This window comes from Camelus dromedarius, chromosome 11, assembly GCF_036321535.1.
Source record: "Camelus dromedarius isolate mCamDro1 chromosome 11, mCamDro1.pat, whole genome shotgun sequence".
Classification (NCBI taxonomy): Eukaryota; Metazoa; Chordata; class Mammalia; order Artiodactyla; family Camelidae; genus Camelus; species Camelus dromedarius.
The window spans coordinates 58,126,806-58,148,528 of record NC_087446.1 but is presented as its reverse complement, the minus strand read 5'-3'; the positions used below and the strand labels follow the sequence as shown (position 1 = coordinate 58,148,528).

At 35.5% G+C, this 21,723-nt stretch overlaps 1 protein-coding gene across 2 annotated transcripts; it reads right to left on the bottom strand.

Moving 5' to 3' along the window:
* Positions 1–1,147: 1,147 nt before the first annotated feature.
* PTGES3 (prostaglandin E synthase 3) lies at positions 1,148–21,723 on the bottom strand. 2 transcript variants are annotated; one of them, XM_031463692.2, is made up of 8 exons: positions 21,398–21,723; positions 8,349–8,462; positions 8,134–8,203; positions 7,509–7,607; positions 5,920–6,009; positions 3,455–3,517; positions 2,591–2,615; positions 1,148–2,316 (listed from the first exon to the last, which is right to left on the bottom strand). In XM_031463692.2, coding segments are annotated over exons 1-8 (483 nt in total). In that variant the 5' UTR covers positions 21,400–21,723; the 3' UTR covers positions 1,148–2,296. The 2 variants fall into 2 exon arrangements, with proteins under 2 accessions (XP_031319552.1, XP_010975139.1); XM_010976837.3 differs by lacking the exon at positions 21,398–21,723 and adding an exon at positions 20,958–21,083.

Sequence of the window (21,723 nt, the reverse complement as noted above, 5' to 3'; positions counted from 1 at the left end):
ACTGAATTGGTAAATAAAACCGTCATACTACTTATAGCAACTCATCACCTTCCCTTCTTCCTTCAGATTCCAGATTTGAGATCCAAAGACAAATAGTTCTCCTGAAGTTCTGGCCTGTCAATTCATCACCTGGCATGAAATACTCCAGTCAGAGGACTCAGATAACATACACAAGGCTTCATACTTGACTGAGCAGTAAGGGGTTAATGAAATTCCATTCAAGTGTTTGAACACAAAATAGACTTTTAAAAATTGTAAGTACCTTGAGACAGAATGAAATCAGAAATCATGTTACTTTCTTTTCTTAGTTGGAAGTACTGGGAATTGAGCCTGGGATCTCCTCCTGCATGCTAGGCATGTGCTCTACCCCCATCCACCATGTTGCACTTTCTTAATGCTATAGTCTAATGGCTGGCAGTAAGCAAACAAATTCCTTAATGAATCTTCAACTTCTAGAAGTGACATACAAAGATTTTTTGAGAGAGTAAGAATAAAAATAGAAGGCTTTTTGAAAATTTTAAGTTTTATCCTAAAGTTAAGAACTATACTACTTATCAGTCATAATGATGCCTCTGGCATGCTCCAGAGAAAGGACAATAAGTTTAATTTTTTTAAAGTACAGAAGGTTCACACATACCTCCCAATGTGGAAAAATCTAGGGCTATGAGGAAACTGTATTCCCTCAACAGGACCAGAACCTAAGTTATACTTCTGAAACATAACAAAACAGAGCTGAATACTAAATGCTGTTATGCCCACAGCTCCTAGAAAGTAGGATTTTCCAGTTGCAGCATTTCAAGAAAATGGTTTTGAGTATCACTTGCAACAGTCATATACTTAAACGGAGGAAGGAAAAAAGGTTGTTTTCCCTTCTAAATCCCCACAATACCCTATGTATATCTATTACTACACTTTCCAAGATTTTTGTTTAATGTTTGTCTGGAGGCCTAGCCTGTGACGTAAGCTCCCTGAGCACAGCAATTACCTGAAGGCTTAATCTTTGTATCCTCCCAGCACTTTAACACTGCCTGTAACACAGATCCTTAATGTCTGACATCAAGTACTGAAATACAAAGCATTTCTATGCTATGACAAATACACAAAAGCTGGAGGAAATAAAAACTGCCAAAATGCAGAAGCTCAAAGATTTAGAGGAGGACAACACATTAAGTTTTATTTCAAACAAATCACAACACTTTCTTTTCCAACTGTTGCAAAGTGCGTCTACAATTTTCTATTACAGATCCATTTTTAAAAGGTTTCCTGTGACATTACAGCAAGCCTCTTTTTTTTCAGAGGAATATTCCCAAATTCTTCCTCAAGTAAAAATAAAAACTCCATTCCAGTAAATGGCAATACATGAAATTACAGTAAACCAGACACTTAAAAGGATAGCCAAGAAGTCTTCCAACAGTTTATTAGAAAGAATGTAGACATTAAAAAAAAAAATCCCCACTGTCATGAACAATAAATTGAGGTTCTCAGCCCAGGTACAAGCTGAATCCAAAAGAAAGAAAGAAAAAAAAATCCAATAGTGTATGAACATTTTTTTCACTCATTTGCCATACTGACAGTGCAAATACAAATTTGGTCTTAATGTACAGACTCTCAAGCAACAATGTACAGCCTTTCTTTGTCCTCCATGCTAAGAGATGTAAAAGTTTAAGGGTCAAACAATACCAAATGTACAGGCTTCAAAACCATCTAAGTTAGGGCATTCACTAGTTTTAGCTAAGATACATCTGGAACACTGACAAGTGATCACTTACATACAATAACGTAAAGTAAATTCTTTGAAAAATAAAACTTTAGTGGAACAATCCTGAAGGATATACCAGAGGAACAACAGGTTACCAGTTTAAGGTATCAACCAATTTGTTTCAGCCACTGAGTCCATGTTCTAAAATCTAAAATTTAGTTACTTTCCCCAAGCCAAGAACTTCCTACCATGTCAGTATCTTCTATGTTATGAAGTAAAGGAGACTTAAGTGAAATGTTTTTATTTATTTATCACAACTGCTGTTTCAATTGCCTAGGACCTCAACAGCATCATAGAAGTCTGGGAAATGTTCATGCATAAGGTTATTGCCTTAGCTGACCTAAAATTGCCCCATACAATGGTACATATCAACCCTTAGTGAAGCCTTTAAAAAAAAAACAAACAGGTTGAAAAATGGGTTAAAGAAGGCAAATTCAGCATCTGCCTTTAGAGCTATCAACTCAGGAATTCTCTCACTTATGAAATCTTGCAGAGAAGTTTTTTTCCTTTCTCAAAATCCAGCGATGACAACATTCCTTACTCCAGATCTGGCATTTCTGAAAGGATTTTTAAAAGATCAGTATAAATTACAAGGGAATAATCTAATAACTTGAAGTCTTATAATAGGAAAGAGCAGACAAGAGAATTGTTTCTTTCAAAAATTTGAATCTCAATTCATTCAAATTTCTGCTTTGGCTATACTAGCAGTCATAAAGAAAATAATCATGTGTCTTCCAAGACTTGTAAAGAAGTTAAACTTCTCTATTTGGAGAGTTTGGTCTTTGATGTGAAATATCACTGTGTAAACATACTTTTTACAAAGATACTTACTTTCATCATCACTGTCTTGTGAATCCTGCAGAAAGGGAAATTTAAGAAGTTACCAAGTTGATCAAATATTCCTCTAACTGAGCAGTTTGCCTAAAAAAGCTGAAGTATTTTTGACTAAAGTAGCAAAGATATGTGGTTATATCAGTCTTACAAATTTATCAATGGACTTAAGAACAGGTTTACTTAAGACAAACAGATGTATTGCCAAGGATCTATCTTTCTATAAGATGTGCGCCTTTCGGTGGGAATTGAGCCCATCCTTTAAATCCTTTCCTATCAACCAGACTGAATCTTGGTATAAAATGGTTTCTCTTCTCTCTTGGCATTCAATGGAAGAGGAAAATGGCTCAATATGAAGACCGCTGGCATAACAGAAGACAATCAACTCTAATCCTAGCTGTTGAATCATCATACAAATTGCACTGAACAACCTTCTTAAAGATGTTAACAGGATGCCAGGTGGGGAAATGCTGAGAATAATCATCTAGTATATCCTTCTTTAAATTCACAACATCCGTGTACTCTAGGTCTCTCTGACCAATTCTGCTGTAAAACCTGTTCAACTTTCTTTGTCCAAATAATTCCTAAACTAACTCTTAATTAAAAGGCATATAATGTCTCTATACAGTAATTATTTTGAATTATAAATCTAGGCCCTTTAAGAATGGTCCATGGGACACCTGTTTCTTAGAAGGTACCATCCCTTAAAAATGGGCACATTAAAAAAATTACTTCTCCCTGCAATATTTTTTTTGGGAAAAAAAAAGTGGCAAAAAAAAGCAATCTTGAGTCTACGTAAAACAACCTGTAAATACATTGTTTCTTACTATTTAAGTAAACACAGAAAAGAATTTATAGACTTACATCATCTGCTCCATCTACTTCTGGTAAATCTACATCCTCATCACCACCCATGTTGTTCATCATCTATTTGAAGTGTAAAAATTAGTTTTAAAAATGATGTTAAATTAAGCCCTAATTATTAGGTTGCACGCTCCAGAATAAACCTTAAGTCTGCCATAGATTTCCACCAATTGAAAAAAGTCAAATTAAATATTAGGTATCTTCCTTTCTAGAAAAGATAAGGTTATAGGTAATTAAAATCCTGGCAACTTGTAGGGATGTTAAGAGTAAATTCTCACTGAAGAAAAGTGAAGTTATTAAAATTCATACAAGGTATCTAGGTATGATGTAAAAATTAAACACCAAAATTCTGAATAGCAGTTACCGTTGGTGAAAAGGAAAAGAATGGGATTTATAGTTGTAAAGTTCCATTATCTTGAACTAACTGGCAGGTGTATTATAGTATTCTCATTTTAGTTCTAAATATTGTAAAGAACCGATAAGTAATTTAAAATAAAGTCCTTTGGGCTGACTAGTTTGTATAAAAGACGTGAATATTAAATCAAAGGATAAACAGCAGTAACTAAGTTACAAACAGAAAACAAACATAATCCTTGAAAGAGAAGGTACAGACTGTGGAAAATACCTTTGTGTACTTACAATAAACTGAGAACAGAGCATACTTACATAAAGAATTTCCCATCTTTAGTTGTTTCTCATCATAAAGCAAGTAGTGCATTATTTAAAGAGGTACAAATAACCAGACTAAATAACTATTAATAGGTGGGGAATTCAAAAATACATGCTTACCTAGACCTCTGAATTAGAAGGGGCCTTAAAAAGAAAGCTACTCAAGGGAGGTGGGGTAATAGCATGTGCTTGGCATGCAAAAGGTCCTGGGTTCAATCCCCAGCGCCTCCGTTTAAGGGGAAAAAAGTAAATAAATTACATTAAAAAGATACCTACTCAAATCTGTCGGTATAAAAATTCTGGTGGGGGAGGGAGGGTATAGCTCAGTGGTTGAGTGCATGCTTAGCATGTATGAGCTCCTAGGTTCAGCCCCAGTACCTCCATTAAAAAATAAATAAAAAATAAGTAAATAAAACTAAATTACCCCCTCAAAAAAGTATTAAAAGTTAAAAAAGAGTAGTTCACAGAAGAGTATTTAAGAAAAATTCTGGGCAGAGGGGAGGGTATAGCTCAAGTGGTAGACCACACGCACGAGGTCCTAGGTTCAATCTCCAGTACCTCTTCTAAAAATAAATTAAGTAAATCTAATTACCTCCCCTCCCAAAAAAAAATTTAAAAAGAAAAAAAATTCTAGGCAATCTACTTTTGAATAATTTGAATAACTAGTAAAGAGTTTCTCTACACCTGAAAACACTACTGAATACTGGTTAAGTTTCTTTGAGCAGGAAAAAAATGCTCAAAATGTGCCAAGTACAATGCTAGGTCCTGAGAAGCAATGGCAAAAGACAGAACTGAATACGTCCAAGAGCTATTTAGGAGGTAAAAACAATACAAACAAAGATAGTAGTTAATATTATATTGGATAGAGAGAGGCAGTGAAAGAGAACAGTGTTAGTAAGTTGTGACTTGCATAGCTGGGTAAATGGTGGCACCAATTACTACAGGTAAGGAGTAGCACAATTTAGGAGAATCACATGAATATCCTATCTCCCTTCTCTCTTTTGAAATCAAGGTGCCAGAGCCACATGAGGAGAGATGTCAAGTAAGAAGCTGCATAGATGACACTGGAAACTTACTCCTTTTAACTCTTTGTTTTCAAAGAATATAAAAGTATACAGTCAATTAAAATTTCAAATCACAATGAGAAACACATTTCACAGATTTATCTTCTATTTACAGTCTAATGTTCTCTTTCCTGAATAGCTTTACTGTAGCACATTTGAGAAGATCTTGTCTATCTAAAAGAAAGCAATGATTTTTTTCCTTTGGCCATGGCAACATGTATTTCAGTAACATTGTGTAAAAACAAGCTTCTTAAAACCCTGTTCTTGATTTTGTAACCAAAATAGCCCTACATTTAATAATAAGCTATAGTTAAAACATCTAATGAAATAAAACAAATAAAATATTCCTATAGACCATTCATTGTACACATGTTACCATGATTCTTGTGTATATTTATATTACATGGCTCTAAAATGCAAGCCAATTACTATATTCATACTCCTTATAAAACAAAATCTGTTCCAATGCTAGAAAAACTAGCTGTGTTGCACTGACTATATGGTTTATTTTTTGTCTTTATGCATCAACTTTAGAACTTAACACTAATTTTTAAAAATTCATAGAATGTTAAATGACTACTGTTAAGATCTTCCTTGGTTTTACTGCAGAATGGTCTTACAGTAAAACAATGCATAGCTTAAATTTATCACTAGGTTTTTAAAACCAAATTAAATTGACTACACAAAAATATACTGGGAGGGAGGTGGAAGAATGAATTTAAAAGAACTTACCTCAGAGAAACGATCAAAATTAGACATGTCTTCATCTGAATCATCTTCCCAGTCTTTCCAATTATTGAAGTCCACACTAAGCCAATTAAGCTATAGATCAATACAAATAACCACCCTATGATTAGGTTATCCAGTACTCTTTGGCCTGTATCTTAAGGCTACATTTTCTGAACTGTGAGTTCATGCCGACTAGTGAGGCATGGAATTAGCACAAAAAAATACACTAGAAAAATTAGCGTGAAGTAAAATGAAGTACTGATAAATATAGTTTCACGAAGCTTCTTCCTCGGCTGTTAAAAGCGAAACTTGATTAATGTATTATTATTATTTTTTAATGGCACGAAGATGTGCTGAGATCTGACACCTGAATAATTTATACTTCTAAGCAAAGTCTGACTCTTGAATGCAGAAGATTCTGCATCAATTACTGACTGATCTTATTCTGACCACACCTGGTATTAAGTTAATGACAATAAATCTTAAAATAGAGAAAAATATGCAGAACACAGGGCCATAATATTAATAGCACCTAGATATGAAACAAGAACACTATTACTCCTTACACTAAACAAATGTTTTTAATATACTTTTTAAAATGAAAGTTTCAGGTGTACAACATTGTATCTGTAACCGCCACAAAGTGATCATCTTCCAAATTCACTTACTGTCACCATGCAATTGACCTCCCATAACTCCTTTCACTCATCCCTCCAGGCCCTCCCCTTTGGTAACCACCAATGTGCTCTCCGTCTCTATGAGCCTGTTTTAGTTTTGTTTGTTCATTTGCTACATTATTTAAAATTAGATTTGTATTTTTCCTTTTGACTTATTTCACTTGGCATGTTACCCTCAAGGTCCGTCCATGTTGTCGAGAATGGCAAGATTTCTCTTCTAACGGCTGAGTAGGATTCCACTGAATACATACACCACAGCTTATGCATTACCCATCAATGGATATTTTGGTTATTATAAATAGTGCTGCAATGAACATACGGGTGGTATGTATCTTTCCCAATTAGTGTTCTCATATTCTTCAGATAAATACCCAGAAGTCGAATAGCTGGATATGGTAGTTCTATTATTAATTTTTTGAGGAATCTCTATACCGTTTTCCATAATGGCTACACTAATTTACAATCCCAACATCAGTGTACTAGGGTTTTTTCTCCACATCCTCTTCAACATTTGTCATTTCTTGTCTTTTTGATATTAGCCATTCTAAGAGATATAAGGAGATTATCTCATTATGGTTTTCATTTGTATTTCCCTAATAATTAGTAACGTTGAACATCTTTTCATGTGCCTCCTGCATATCTGTATGTCTTCTTTGGAAAAATGTCTATTCAGATCCTTTGCCCGTTTTTTAACTGGGTTGTTCTGCTGTTGAGTTGTATGAATTCTTTATATATTTTGGGTATTAACCTCTTATCAGATACATAATTTGCAAATATATTCTCCCATTCAGTACGTTGTCTCTTCCTTTTGTTGACTGTTTCTTTTGCTGGGCAGAAACTTTTTTTAGTTTGATGTAAATGTACTTTTTATTACTTAAACATATTAAACTTTCAAACAAAGAAAAAGAAACCTACCTTTGCCCTTTCTTTTGTTAACCTTGGCCATGACTGGCCAGATTCTCCTTTTCGTAAACAACATAAAATTGATCTGTCCGTTCTTTTATGCTTGGAATCCTAAAAACAAAAACAAGCACCATCACAGCATTTCTCTCTCTGATATCACTACAGGATGCAAAGGAGCTTGTTACTCATTATTCGTCACTTCTCCTAATTTCTTTCTCTACACTTTCTCTAAACCCTGAAACACCCCCCAGACTACTAAGGATTTCATAAGTTATCCAACTGCAAAAAACAAAAAACAAACAAAAAAAAACCACAAGGCGAATAAAGCCTTAAAAAAATAATGTTTTAAAAAAGAGAATACGGCCCTGAGTCAAGACAGTGATAACAAGAATAAAAAGAATACATTTGGTGGGGAGGAATGGTAGAGTGCGTGCTTAGCATGCATGAGATTTGGGGTTCAATCCACAGTACTTCCTCTAAAAATAAATAAGTAAACAAATCTAATTCCCTCCCCCTATCCCCGAAAAGAAAGAAAAAAAAATGCAGAAAAGCAGAAGGGGAAAATAATGCAAAACACTTAATACCTAATTAGCCTCTGAACTGTTAAGAAAATTGGGATTAAAGCATGACTACTTACATTTGGATCAATACAGTGAAAAAGATCAATTTCATTTAAATGTTTAAAATTATCACTTCCTCCAAGACAACTGTATAAAAAAAAAGGGAAAAATAGTCTCTTCAAAGAGGTAAAGATTAACAGTAACTTCAGTGAAAACACAAAACAAGTAAGCCAAAGTTATTCAAGCTGTTTGAAACAAGCTTTTTACCCAGTAATGTAAAATGGTAATTTACCTGAATGTAAGTTTGGATTTTTCAAAATTTACATTAACATCTTTACTGTCTTCAACACAAAATTCAATGAAGACGTAGTCCCTTCGGTCGTACCACTTTGCAGAAGCAGGCTGCCTACAAAGAGATAAAATTAGACAAAGGTAAGCTGGAATTCACTAACTGAATATTTACATAAACCTCCAAAGTTTAGCATGTAAGTAACCTATTTCTGTACTCCCTCAGAACACTGATTATTTTGAGGCAGTTTATCACAATTTTAAATGGAAACTACATTTTTACCCTAATAGCTGCATTCAAGTTAAAACATGATACATTTTCATCATAGGAAGGATTTTTTAAAAATGAAAAATGCTCAATAATCATTTAGGTAGCCCTGTCAAAACCTATGTGCTACTCCTTTAGAGCCATGCTCCTAAAATTCAACTTAACAGAACTTAAAAAACCAAGAAAGGACTAATGGCACCATCAACTGAAATACAGCATTCAACATTTCTACTTACAATGCTAGGAACTGAGGGAAGAATTAAAAAGTATGAGAAATGGCAGTATTTGTCCTCAAAAAAGTTCTCGCCTACAGCTGACTACATAAGAAACTTTTATGATTCTAAACAACGACATTAGGTAAAGAATTAAACTTCTTTACAGCCTCATCTTTTAATCTATATCTGCATCCCATATTCACTATACTAGAAGCAACCTGGAATAGTTGCTTTTTCCTTATTATTCATCAGCTCCTGTCCCCTGTAACAGACTCCTGTCTTCTTCAGTGTCAGCTGCCCATATTTCTATCCATCCACTGAAATTATGTTTTAGATATAGCTAAAAATCCACTAGAAGCAAATATGGTCAAACACGGTTGGTTAACAGGCAATAAAGATTGTATGCGGTAAATACTTTAAAATTTTTCTTTGTCATCTTTAAGACTTGTTAGATTAATATTTACACATGCATAAAAATTCCAAGGAGAATAACATACACACAAATTAACAGCATTTGCCTCTAAAGAATGAGTCAGAAAGATGACAGAAAAGAAGTAGAACCACATCACTCAACTGTTTCAATTATTTTTTAAAAATAAGCGTGTGCTGCTTGTCTAAAAATCAAAGTTATTGGCTATACAGGAATTCTTTGTATTTTTTGCAACTTTTCTGTAAACTTAAAACTTCAAAATAAAATTTTAAAAAATTAGTTCAAACACTACTAAGTCACTGAAAGGAACTGTTTTGTTTTTGAGCTCTGAAATTCCCAACTCTAAGGAGTACAGTTTCAAGTTCCAAAGTTGCAGCCAAATGCTCATTAACATTTTTACACAACTGATAAACTTGACTAGTCACACTCTACCCTAGAACACTGATATCAGATCTTTAGTTAAAAATTATAGATGGCAATTTCCAAAGCCTAAATACTAACAATCAGCAAGAGTAAAAGCTATTTCTTTAGGCATCTACTGGCAGATTTAAAAGGGAAAGGACTATATTCAGTATCTTGTAGTAACTTATGGTGAAAGAGAATATGAAAAGAAATGTATGTATGTTCATGTTAGACTGAACCATTAAGCTGTACATAAGAAACTGACATTGTAAACTGACTATAATAAAAAATGTATATATACAAAAATTTTAAAAAGGGACAGGGAGGGGGACATTTTAAAATGCCTTTAAAAAAACATCTAACCTAAGGAGGACTAAGAGTCACAACTTCTAATGTTAAGTTATGTTAATATATAGCTAATAAACAATTAAGGAGTTTTATGAACAGGTCAGGTCCCAATATGCCAAACATTATTTCTAGTTCATTTTCTTGCCAAAAACAGTATTCTCAATGCAGTAACATGTTCAGTCTTTAACTTAATATATAGTTAAAACTTTAGCAGGGGAGGGTATAGCTTAGTGGTAGAACACATGCCTAGCAAGCACAAGGTCCTGGGTTCAATCCCCAGTACCTCCATATAAATAAATAAATAAAACTTAATTACCCCCCCAAAATGTATGCAATGCTGCTGTATGTCAATTATACCTCAATAAACTGGAAAGGAAAAAAAATTTTTTTTAATTTGAAAATTTATGAACCTTGGCATTTAAAGTTAAGTAAACAGATCTCTTAAAAAGCACGAACAATAAAAATATAGGTCAATGAACACTCCAGTGCCAAAATACTATTTATTTCCAACTAAAAGGGAATAAATTCCTATAGTGAAATGGTTGACCTCAGCCTCAAAGTGGAAAATATAACTGAGCTCAAGACATCCCTAGTGCAAATGAAGGTATTAAAAATCATGAGATCAGTCAAAACAGGAGGCAACAACTAGGGTCTCCCTCTCCTTGACCAAGGACAACCTGAGCACCAGAAAGAATAACTGCAAACTGATCCAAGCACACTGAATAAAATAAACAATCTGAGTTTATGTTGATTAAAAATATAATACAAACGACCCACAACTCTAGATCAATGGAAGAGAGTATAGTTTCAATTCTTTACAAACAGGCAATTAAAGAGAAAGAATTAGGCATTTATCCTTCTTTCCTTTTATGAGTCTTTATTCATAATTAAACAGGACCAGTTTATGAAGGAAACTTCTTTACAGAATTCCAGCTTTGGTGTGGAATAAAATGTGAGGAGCAAAAATTTTAAAAATCACTATTTTGCAACCTTTACACTGATTTGGCAGTGTTCACCAATGGATGGGACCATTAACAATGATTAGATGAACAGTAGATAAAAACTTAGGATCTTAGCATCATTAAAAATGGGACAACTAGACATTCAGCTACTGATTTGATCAACACGATGTATTTCACAGTAAACTTAATTCCAGTCCACAGGAAATATGAAGAAAGAAACAAGTTAAATGACACCACAAGAGACAATTCATAATATTTTTTTTAACTCAATGGCATAAAGAAGAGGGAAGACTGTTCTAGATTAAGAAAGACGTAAGAGTTATCAAACAAGTGCAATGTGTAAATGTGCTCTGCCTCTTGATTCAAGCAAACTGAACATAAAGAACACTAATATTCCCACAACCAAAAAGAAGAAAAAAAAATACAGAAATTGTAAAGACCTGGATATGGACAGATTATTAGATGACATGTAAACTATTAGCTTTGCTAAGTGTGAAGGGCATTGTTTTTATGGGAAAAAAGTCCATTCACGGTGAAAATAAAATTACATGGGGTTTGCTTTAAATTAAGGAAAAAAAGAATAGATAAAGCAATGTGGCAAATGTGGATAGACAAAGCAAAAAAGTTTGCTAAGTGTTTAATCTGGAAGATGAGTAGATGGGGATTATATTCATAATTCTTCTATAAAATAATATTACATGGTTTTTGCATGGAATACTTTCTTCCTTTAGAGCAACCCAGTCTAACTGTAAAATTGCATTATTAAAAAATTTAAAAAGCCAAAAAAAATCAATCTCTTCCATTCAATTAAGACACAAGAAAACAAATAATGCAATACCCACAGCTCAAAAAATCTGGCTATGACTGTCTACTTGTCATTTATTCTAAAGTTTTAGAAGAATGATTTATTTTTTTATTTAGTTTGGAGGGGGGATTAGGTTTATGTATTTCTTTATTTTTATAGGAGGTACTGGGGATTGAACCCAGGACCTCATGTATGCTGAGCATGTGCTCTATCACTTGGGCTATATAAACTCTCCCCTTATTCTAAAGTTTTAGAAATTGTTTTTCTGGTAAATAAGAGTTGCCTTTTGCCAAAGGTATCCAGATTGCAGATGTTCCTTATTTTAAAGAACCATGTCTGGGGTTTTCTTCAAAATAAAATCCACTGGGAAGAAAGGGGTGGGTAGATAAAACAAGAATGATTCTGGACTGATCATGCTGAAGTAGGATAATGGGTTGGTGAGGATTCATTGTAGTATTCTTCAAACCTTTCCTGTTTGGGGGAAAAAAAAGTGTGTGTGTGTGTGTGTGTGTATAAAGAAAAAATATATATTAAAAGCTAAAAATAATCTGATTAATAAGAGGATTCTTCTCCCAATATGTTTACAAAAAGCTACTTAAATACTCTGGTAAACATGCTTTTGTAGCCACATTTAACAACATAACCTGAAGATATTTAACAATACTGTTTACAGTTTGTTAAAGTCAAGCTGCATATTAAGAACCTATAGTAAGAGAGGGGCAACATACGGTGACCTAATTATTACATTGGTTCTATCAGAAACCAAGTATATAAGCACTTCAGTTTCTGTTCATATCAAGGACACTGGAACCAGGGGAGAATCTTTTTTTCGTTGAATTTACATTAAGTAATCTAAACTTGTATCACTGTTAGGGGCTGAATCATGTCCCAAATTCATATATTGAAGTTCTAAACCTCCCAATACCTCAGAATGTGTATTTGGAAAGAGGGTCTTTAAAAAGATAAGGTAAAATGAGGCCTTAGGGTAGGCAATGACTGGCATCCTTATAAGAGATTATTAGGAGTTACAGAGGGAAGATCCTGTGAAGAGGCCACAGAAGAAAGTCATTTGCAAGCCAGGCAGAGTGTCCTCAGAAGAAATCAACTGTTCTGATACCTGGATCTCAGACTATCACCCCCCAGAACAGTGAGGAAATAATTTCTACTGTTTAAATCACCCACTCTGATACTTTGTTATAGTAACCCTAGCAAACTAATAAAATCAGATAATAAAAACAAAATTAAATGATCCAAACCAGGGGTTGGCCCAGGAGCCAAAAATGGTTTTTATATTTTTATAGAGTTACAAGAACAAGAATGTGCGAAAGAGGTATTTGTGGCCTGTAAAGCCTAATATTTACTAGGTGACCCTGATCTAAACCATCAAGAATAAAAGGGGGGACCTCTATGCTTAACTTAAACCAGAAATAAACACATATATTCACTCATTTGAAAGGGAAATTCAATGTGATGAAATCCCTTTTTGTCTTCCATGAGAATCACAACACTTCTTTTTCTCCTATTAACCCAAAGAAAGGTTGATTTAGCTTATCTCTAGCTTATACAAACACCAGCAAAATCCCTAACTACTGTGCAAATCTGTTAATTCATTTTAACAGTAACATACCTATAGATGAATTCCACCTCTGCACATGTTACATGAATAAGCCACCACTTAAAGCAAAGTAATACCCAAAAAACCCACACAGTGGGATAGTCTAAGTTCTTCAGACAAACACTTCCAAGCTCAACATTACGGCCATGTCAATTCAAGCAACTAAATTTTGCATAACCTAAATCTCTCCTCTGTAGTTTTGATTAAAACTTCATTGTCTTAAAAGGGCAGAGTAAAAATCACATTTGTTTCCAAATACCATTTTTAATATGCTAGAATCTGGTGTGTTCTACTTTTAACTTATAGAAAATTACAATCACCCTTTACTTTAAAAACTGTATGCACCAGTACAGTGATCTGAAATGCACGCCCCCTAAAATTCTTATGTTGAAATCCTAATACTCAACGTGACGGTATTAGAAGGCGGGATCTTTAAGAGGTGCTTAGGTCATGAGGGTAGAACCCTCATGAATGAAATTCATGCCTTATTAAAAGAAGCTCCGAGAGGGTGGATGGGTAGAGCTCAGTGGTAGAACACACACTTAGCATGTGTGAGGTCCTGGGTTCAATCCTCAGTACCTCTGACTTAAATAAAAAAAAAAAAAAAAAGAGGGGGGACACCAGAGAGACCTCCAAGCCCCCTCCCACTGCAGTGAGGACACAGCAAGAAGCTATAAAACAGGAAATGGGACCTTTCACCAGAAGGTGACCATGTTGGTGTCTAAATCTTGGACTTCCAACAGTGGGCAAACAATTTTTGCTGTTGATAAGCTACCCAGTCTGTGATATTTTGTTGTAAACAGATGAAGACAACCAGTAAAGCTAAATGGAAAAAAATGTGCTAAGGAACGTTTCCCAATTATTGCAACTTTTCCGATAGTTTACTATGTGCAAGGCAGACTGAACAATAAAAGACAATTAGAACACTTAAAGCCTTTTATGAATTAGTGGACAGGCACATCATACATAACCTGAGGTAAGTTCAAAAAACTTAAGGTTGAAAACCAAGTTAGGTCTAGGTCATAGATGTTCCTGGAGACAGTAGAAAAGAGTTTAGTCTGTAACTGGGTAGTTAAAAAAATGTTAATTGCACCATCACCCCTTTAGAACTTTGTAAATCTTGAGAGGAAAAAAAAATTTATTTGTAATAGAATTCTATAGCGCATGACTTATCTCTATAACCAAAACTATGGTCAAAGTGCCAACATTTTCATTTTCTTTTTCTGTCAGAATTTCCAATGTTCAAGTTTTAGTAAATAGTTACTCTGGACCATTACATAGAAAACATAAAAAATTGTGAGATCTGTATGGGAGAATTCAGCAAAACAAAAAATTCTAAGTATTCAACTGGGAGGCCTACAAATCTTAGTTAATACCATAATAACTCAAATTTGGCTCCCTGAAATGTATGACTTAGATCAACCTCATGGGATATATACATACATGCTTGTCTGATAGAATCACACACAATTTCATAACACTTTGGCCTATATCCCATCCAAAATTGTTTATCTGTCATGATAGTGTCCAATCAGATTGGTTTCTTTAATAAAAAGTTTTTACCATACACAAATGTGACAAATCACTGGTAATATCTAAATTCTTACTCTAAATCACTGGAAAAAAATTAGCATACTATCATTTGGTCACAAAATACTAGGCTCTTCAATACACAGAGACAAATGTACTGGAGGAAATAACAATAACGACCTTTTAATAAAAATGCTTATTTATTTTTTTAGAGGGGAGACAATTAGATTTTTTAAAATTTTTTTGTTTCTTTGAGGGGAGAGGCAATTAAGTATACTCATTTATTTTTAGAGGAGGCACTGGGGATTGAACCTAGGACCTGACACATGCTAAGCATGCACTCTACCACTGAATCCCCCCCCACCAAAATGCTCTACTTTTGTAAAAAGTATATAAGGAACTGTAAAACGTGATATAAAGATGTGCTAATTGACAACAATCTTTATGATAAAATAGACAAATACTTTTAAGCCTATTAAATTTTCAACTAATGGACTCATACAGAAATTAATCAAATAGAAAAAAGTTGGGGGAGGACATAGCTCAAGTGGTTAGAGCACATTCTTAGCATGCACAAGGTCCTGGGTTCAATCCCTGGTAACCCCTCCAAAAAATAAATAAGAAAAAAGTGAAAGAAGGATTAATTTTTCACTGAAAAGCCAACTTCTTTAGATTTTTTTTAAAAACTGGAGGGGGAAGGGTAGAATCTGTTAATGGGGAGTCTGCGATAATCATCTAAGAAAGTTAAGAAAAAGATGAGTCTGACCAAAACATAACCAATAAGCTAAATATTTCTAAAATAAACATTTCCAAAATAAAGGACTCACAAACAAGTCAAATGTACTTTGAAGGTATATACTGATTTTGTGGTCCCTCTTTTCCAGATTTCCCAAAATACAGCAAAGCCTCAATTAACAGAGTCTAAAAATCAGACATTTGATTTATAGATGACTCTCAGAAACTATCTTTCAACTACTGACCACCAACCTACTTTTTAATCTGTATGACATAGTTGAATCTGACTGAAGATGTGATACAGCACAAGACCAACAGTAGAAGACCCCAGTTAGTCCCAGCCCTCACCATCAAGCACCTCAAACAGCACAGTTGCATAGCTAAATTAGATTTAGAGTTTGAATGTTATTCAATAAACAAATATTTATGGAATATCGTGCCAGAATTGTTCTGGAGATACAGCAGTCAACAGAACAGGTAAAACTCTTTGCCCTTAAGAAGCTTACATTCAAGTTGGATGAAATTTAGACCAAAAATCATCTAAGAAATATGGGGGTAAAGGGATCTGATCCATTACTGGCTATGCTTTATCTTTCTTAACATATAAATATGTTATACATCACAAAATAATGTTCTTCCATTGTTAGTACTTCGAAAGAATTCATTTATATATTTAAATTTATAAAGATACATTATATTACGTTATTGTATTCTGTAATAGTATACAACCTCACTTTCTTTATTCAGAAGTAATGATATTCCCCTTATGAGTTTATTTTTTAGTATTTTTGGTGGTTCTTATCATTATTATCATTTTTTAATGGAGGTACTGGGGATTGAACCTGGGACCCTGTGCATGCTAAGCACTACACTCTACCACTAAGCTACACCATTCCCCACTATGAGTTTATTTTTTAATGGAGAATCTTTTGAATTGAAAGATCACTTTGAATTCTAAGACAGAACAACAGTAATCAGAAGACTAGCTTTTTACTAGAGCTTAATAATGGAGTAAGCATCCTCTATGTTTAGGAATAAGCTAAACATTTCCAGTTAAATGGAAAGCTTCTTAAAGACTAGATTCACTAATCTTTTATACATCTGAGAATATTTTTAAATATCAAGGATTATAGAAGAAAAAGAAAACTCATTAAAATCAAGGGGAAAAAAGTCAGCAGTGAAAAAAGATGTTATGAAAGTTCAGAGTAATTGATTTTTTAAAACTAAGTTTGTCAACTGGTCTGTCATCTGCAAAAGACAATTGAGAATCTGGTAAATCTATTTCAGTTCGTACTATGTGAGGAATGATACGGAAACATGAAAATTCTGCTAAAAAAGAAAATAGTAGTTCTGATTTCACAGACTGAGCAATTCTTCCTTGTTAAGCATTATCAAAGGCCCTGCTGGTAAATGTCTAAAGCCAAACTCTCTCTCACACATATTCTTTGCTCAGAGAAATCCGTATGTAAAACTTTCTGGAAAGGTGATCTGAATATATATGCAAGTCCAGTGATTCCCAAATTACACTACATGGCAAGGTGAATCAGAGGACTATGGAGGATGGCTGCCACAGGATATTTCAAATCTGAGAGGAATTCAGTGATACTCAACTTCAGTCAAGACAGTAAGTGGTTCAGTTTCAACAGCCGACTGTACTATATCCCTCTCCACTAATTTCATCTTTGCAAAACTGGATTTTCAGTGGTTGCTATGGTTGCTATAATTAAGAAAAAGAGACACCCACAAAAAAATCAATGGGGAACAGGAAACGAGATGGAAGTATCCAATCAATTTCAAGGTATAAAGTTATACAGTGCCCAAAAGGCATACACCTTCCATTACTAACTGCGGTTATACAAGAAACTACATTTTTCTTCCAATTTGTATGTACTAGCTTTTCAAAGAGCTAACAGGCTATTAGGACAAAATACTAAAAGTTGTTTGAACCCAACTATCTAATAAATGGAACTGCTAGGCTACTCCTTTTGGCCTAGCAGCACCATTTAGAAAAAAAAAAAAAAGCAACAAAACCCCAAAACGCTAAGACACCAAGGGATGAATTAAGAATGTCTGTGAACCTCTGTGCCAGTTCCTTCCTTTGGTACTTCCCACTCTGAAATAGTAAAGATGAAAGCTGTTCTTAAAGATACTACTACCCCATACCAAACTTACTGCCTTTTTTCAAGCAACTCTATAACCTTCTCACATTCCTACTTTTGTGCACACATCCTTTTAAGATACCTAAAGCAGATAAAATAATTCTCTTCATACAAATAAGACTCAAACAAGGTCACTCACTCATTGCCTCCAATACAGACAAATTTCAGAGCCTTGGGACTTAACGTATGTAAAAATGTGGCACAAGTTTTAACAAAAACAGTTTAGGGTAGATAATAAAGCTGAACTACAGACATTTACTTAGAATTAAAAGGACCACCTGGAATAGCATTCTCGCTTTTTGTAAAGTGGAAAAAATAAGCCTTCTGTCATAAATTCTGGGTTCCAACCTCTTTTGGGACAGCCCTTTATACTAATTAGCAGTGCCGTGAATTCTTACTTGAAAAGCTAGATCCGGGAATGCAATGTTAAAAATTTTAAAAACACCTCTCTGTGACTTAGATCCTTCCAGCACAGAAAGATAATTGAGCATGCTGAGTTGGAAAGGGCCCTGACATAAACACTTTTTAGCAATAAAGTGTGGCTACATGAGATCAACTATTGCACGGAAAAGCCACAACAGCACATTTTGTGTGGCTTTGGAGTACAACAACGGGTGAGGGCATACTGCTCAAGGTAACGTTTAAAGTAATTGCCATCTTCCCAGAAAACGAAAAGTTCAAAAGTGTCCTGGGGAAGTCAGCCTCAATTTAAAATTTACCATTGCAATAAAAAAAAGTTATATCAAAAAAAATTTTTAAACATATAAAAATAAAATCTATCATTGCCGATCTACACAGTAAAATAATAAAAAGTTTGTTAAAACACACTTTGTGTTTCTGTAGTAAAATACACTAGATGCAGCAATTCTCAATTTAAGAACTCAGATAAAACATGATTATAAGAGTTTCAGAGCTAAGCTGATTCTAAACAGTTGGTATTGCAGATATTTTTCCTGAAAAGCGACAATCACTAACCACCTAAGACCCCAAAATAATATAGCCTCTAGAAGATTTTAAATCTGAGAAAGTACAGTTAAACTGGACAATCTTAATTAACAATAATACATACTGGTCTGCACTCAAGTGATTTGTCATTTCCAGTCTCTACTGCCTTCTAGTTAAAGTCTAACTGAGCACAGAAAAAAAGAAAAAAGAAAATCCAGTTGCCAGGTTACAAAATCAACACTGAACAAAAGCTATCATTAGTTACTTTTCCTTAACTTATAGAAATTAACCATAAATTGTATGGTCATAATTTGTTTCAGAGGTTAAAGACCGATGATTTTATTCTGGGGACTCAGTCCTATAAAGCTGCATGATGGCAAAGCAAGTAAGATTTTAATCAAGCTAGAGATAGTCACAGTATATTTCTGAACAATTTATTAATTTAAGTACAAGATACCAGAAAGAATGACTTCAAATACCTCAAAACTAAATAAAACATTTCACTTTATACCTACTGTTAATAGGTTCAACTTAAAATTAGAACCAACTACAATAATTAAAAAAAAAAAAAAAAGGCAAAGTAGCACCCCCTGAAGGGGACTTGGACAGCTCTTGAGAGGTCCTAAAATCTCAGCTTTCTCTAAAGCAGCTGAGAGATTGAGAGCTTTCATGCAAACTACTGGACAAAAGTTTAAAAACTTAAGAGAAATTTATCTAGGAAATCACTACTAAAGAACAATGAAATGATTAAAAAAAAAAAAAAGGCTCTTAAATCCTTAAGATGTCCAACAATGATGTCTCCACATCTAAAATAAGGTCTATAGCCGATCAATAAAACCATCAGCCAGATTCTTCCTAGGACTGGATGACCCATTAAGTCTTTTCCAACTCAAATAACTGACTCATAACATTCATCCTGTAAATTCATTCAAGTTATTAATAAGACCCCCTAAAGAATTTGCAAGGCGGTATATATTGAATGTTTTAAAGGGAATGAGAAAGAGAATTTGAAAGTAGCATTCCTCTAATTATACTCCTTTCTAGAATACTACTAACACTTCTCATCTGAGTTCTTTATCTATTTCACATAACTTAGTATTTCTTACCTATTAAACTATTTTATATGACCTCCGTTAAGTGTTTCTATTTCAAACCATATTAAACATGCAATTTCTTCGTGAAAGACACTTTGGCTACATTAATCCATTAAAAGTTGGTAATGCTTTTTCTGAGGATTCATTTCCTCCTCATAGATGCTGTAACACTGACAATCATTTTACATTATTTGGAATAGTTTTCAAAAGGAAAAAAGCAAAAACACAAGCTATTAAACACAGATTAAAATCTATTAGATACTTTTTTGGGGGGGAATCCTCTCAAAATTCTAGTATGTCATTTTACAGTAATACATGCTTCTTCTCCACCATCAACTGACTGTAATATATCCTTTACTTTCCACTTACGACTTCTAGGCCAATATACTCACCGCAAATTTCCTTATTTCATTTAGTAAACCCTTGAAAGTGCACTACTTTTTAAAGGAATAAAAATTGTTCCCCTCGCCTGGGCGGTCGCAGGGTGGGGAAAAAACTGTTTCCCTCAATTGCTCTTCATATTTAACGTTTAAGGAGCACTTAGTACCAAGAAACGATAAAACCAGCAGTTCTCACATCGGAAAAGATAAAGCTTTTCCTAAGAATGAAAAGCCTGGAATTGGCAGTGCCAAAAATTCTTCGGTTAAAATCACCAGGATTTTTGTTTATCATACAAAAGTAAGACTGCTAAAAAAAAAATCTGTAGTTACCTCCACGTAAATTTAAGGCAACAAGAAGGCAATCCCATACCTGTTCGATCCTTAAGATAGAATAATGAAATCTCGCCTAAAGTTTAATACAAACACAAAAAATATCCACAAGTATCTTTCCACTCCAACACGTGCAGAACTCCCTGCTCTATCAACGGTAACTCCCCGCTGCCAAGGACACCGCTGAGTTTTGGCAACCTTCACTCCTTTCGAGAGACTGGAGTTAGGAGAAAGCCTAGAAAGACCCATACTCAAGAAATCACGACACCCTGGAGGGAAGTAAGTTGCAGTGACACTATGGCCTCCCTCCAGTTGCCTAGCAGTACCTGTCGCTCGCGGTGGCGGGCCGCGTGGTGCTCTCCTGAGTAGCACCAGCAGCCTGTGGTAGCACCTACCTCAGGTGCATTTGGCCCCGGGCCTGTTCCCAGCATCACAGAGCGGCCGGAGTTGCGGCCCACGAGGGTCCACGCCTCCAGGGCGACCGCATGGCGGAAAGCTCACGGGAGATTAAGGCCTACGGCTAAGTTACGGAGAGTTAGGAGCAACCCGCACTGCCGAGGTGGGGAAAGTGGGATTTCCCGCACGGGGAAGCCGAGGGACGGTTTAGAGGTGGGGGAAGCAGCTATCTGGAGGAAAAATGTCCTCCACCCGCCAACGGTAACCGGAACAAGGACACCGGACCTCCCACCCCCAGGCAAGAACGATTACCACCGAGAGGGAAAAGCAGAGGGGGCCGCAAGAGGGGGAGGGGAGGGAACGGCTTCCCGGCAACCCCCTCCGCGCGGCCTCGGCCTCCCTCCCGGACGATCTTTCTTCGGCGGGGTGTCGCACTCACATCGTGAACGGGGCAGGGGGACGGGCGAACGGGTGGGCGGGCCTCTCCGGCGGCAGCTGCTGGGCAGTCGACTCCTCTCCGGTGGCGACTCCGGCGTCTTCTCCCCGGTCGCGGCCTCTTCTCGCTTCCCTCAAGCGACGGCGGCGGCGGCGGGCTGGACCTGGGTCCCCAGAATGCACCGCGCGGGGAGCGCGACTCCTCCGGTCGGGGAGAAGAGGAAAGTGTAGGAAAAGGGGCGCGAGGACGGAGAATGAACGTGCGTGCGTGCGAGCGAGGGGTGGTGAGGCCGGGCGGCGGCTGGTGACGCAGCAAAATGCCCGGGCCCC

Bases quoted from the DNA above. Each gene is read 5' to 3' on its own strand.
- PTGES3 (XM_010976837.3), bottom strand. The intron at 6,010-7,508 runs GTAGGTTTCTTT...ATTGATCTATAG, and splicing joins TAACAAAAGAAAGGGCAAAG to CTTAATTGGCTTAGTGTGGA. The intron at 2,317-2,590 runs GTAAGTATCTTT...AAATCCTTTCAG, and splicing joins ACAAGACAGTGATGATGAAA to AAATGCCAGATCTGGAGTAA.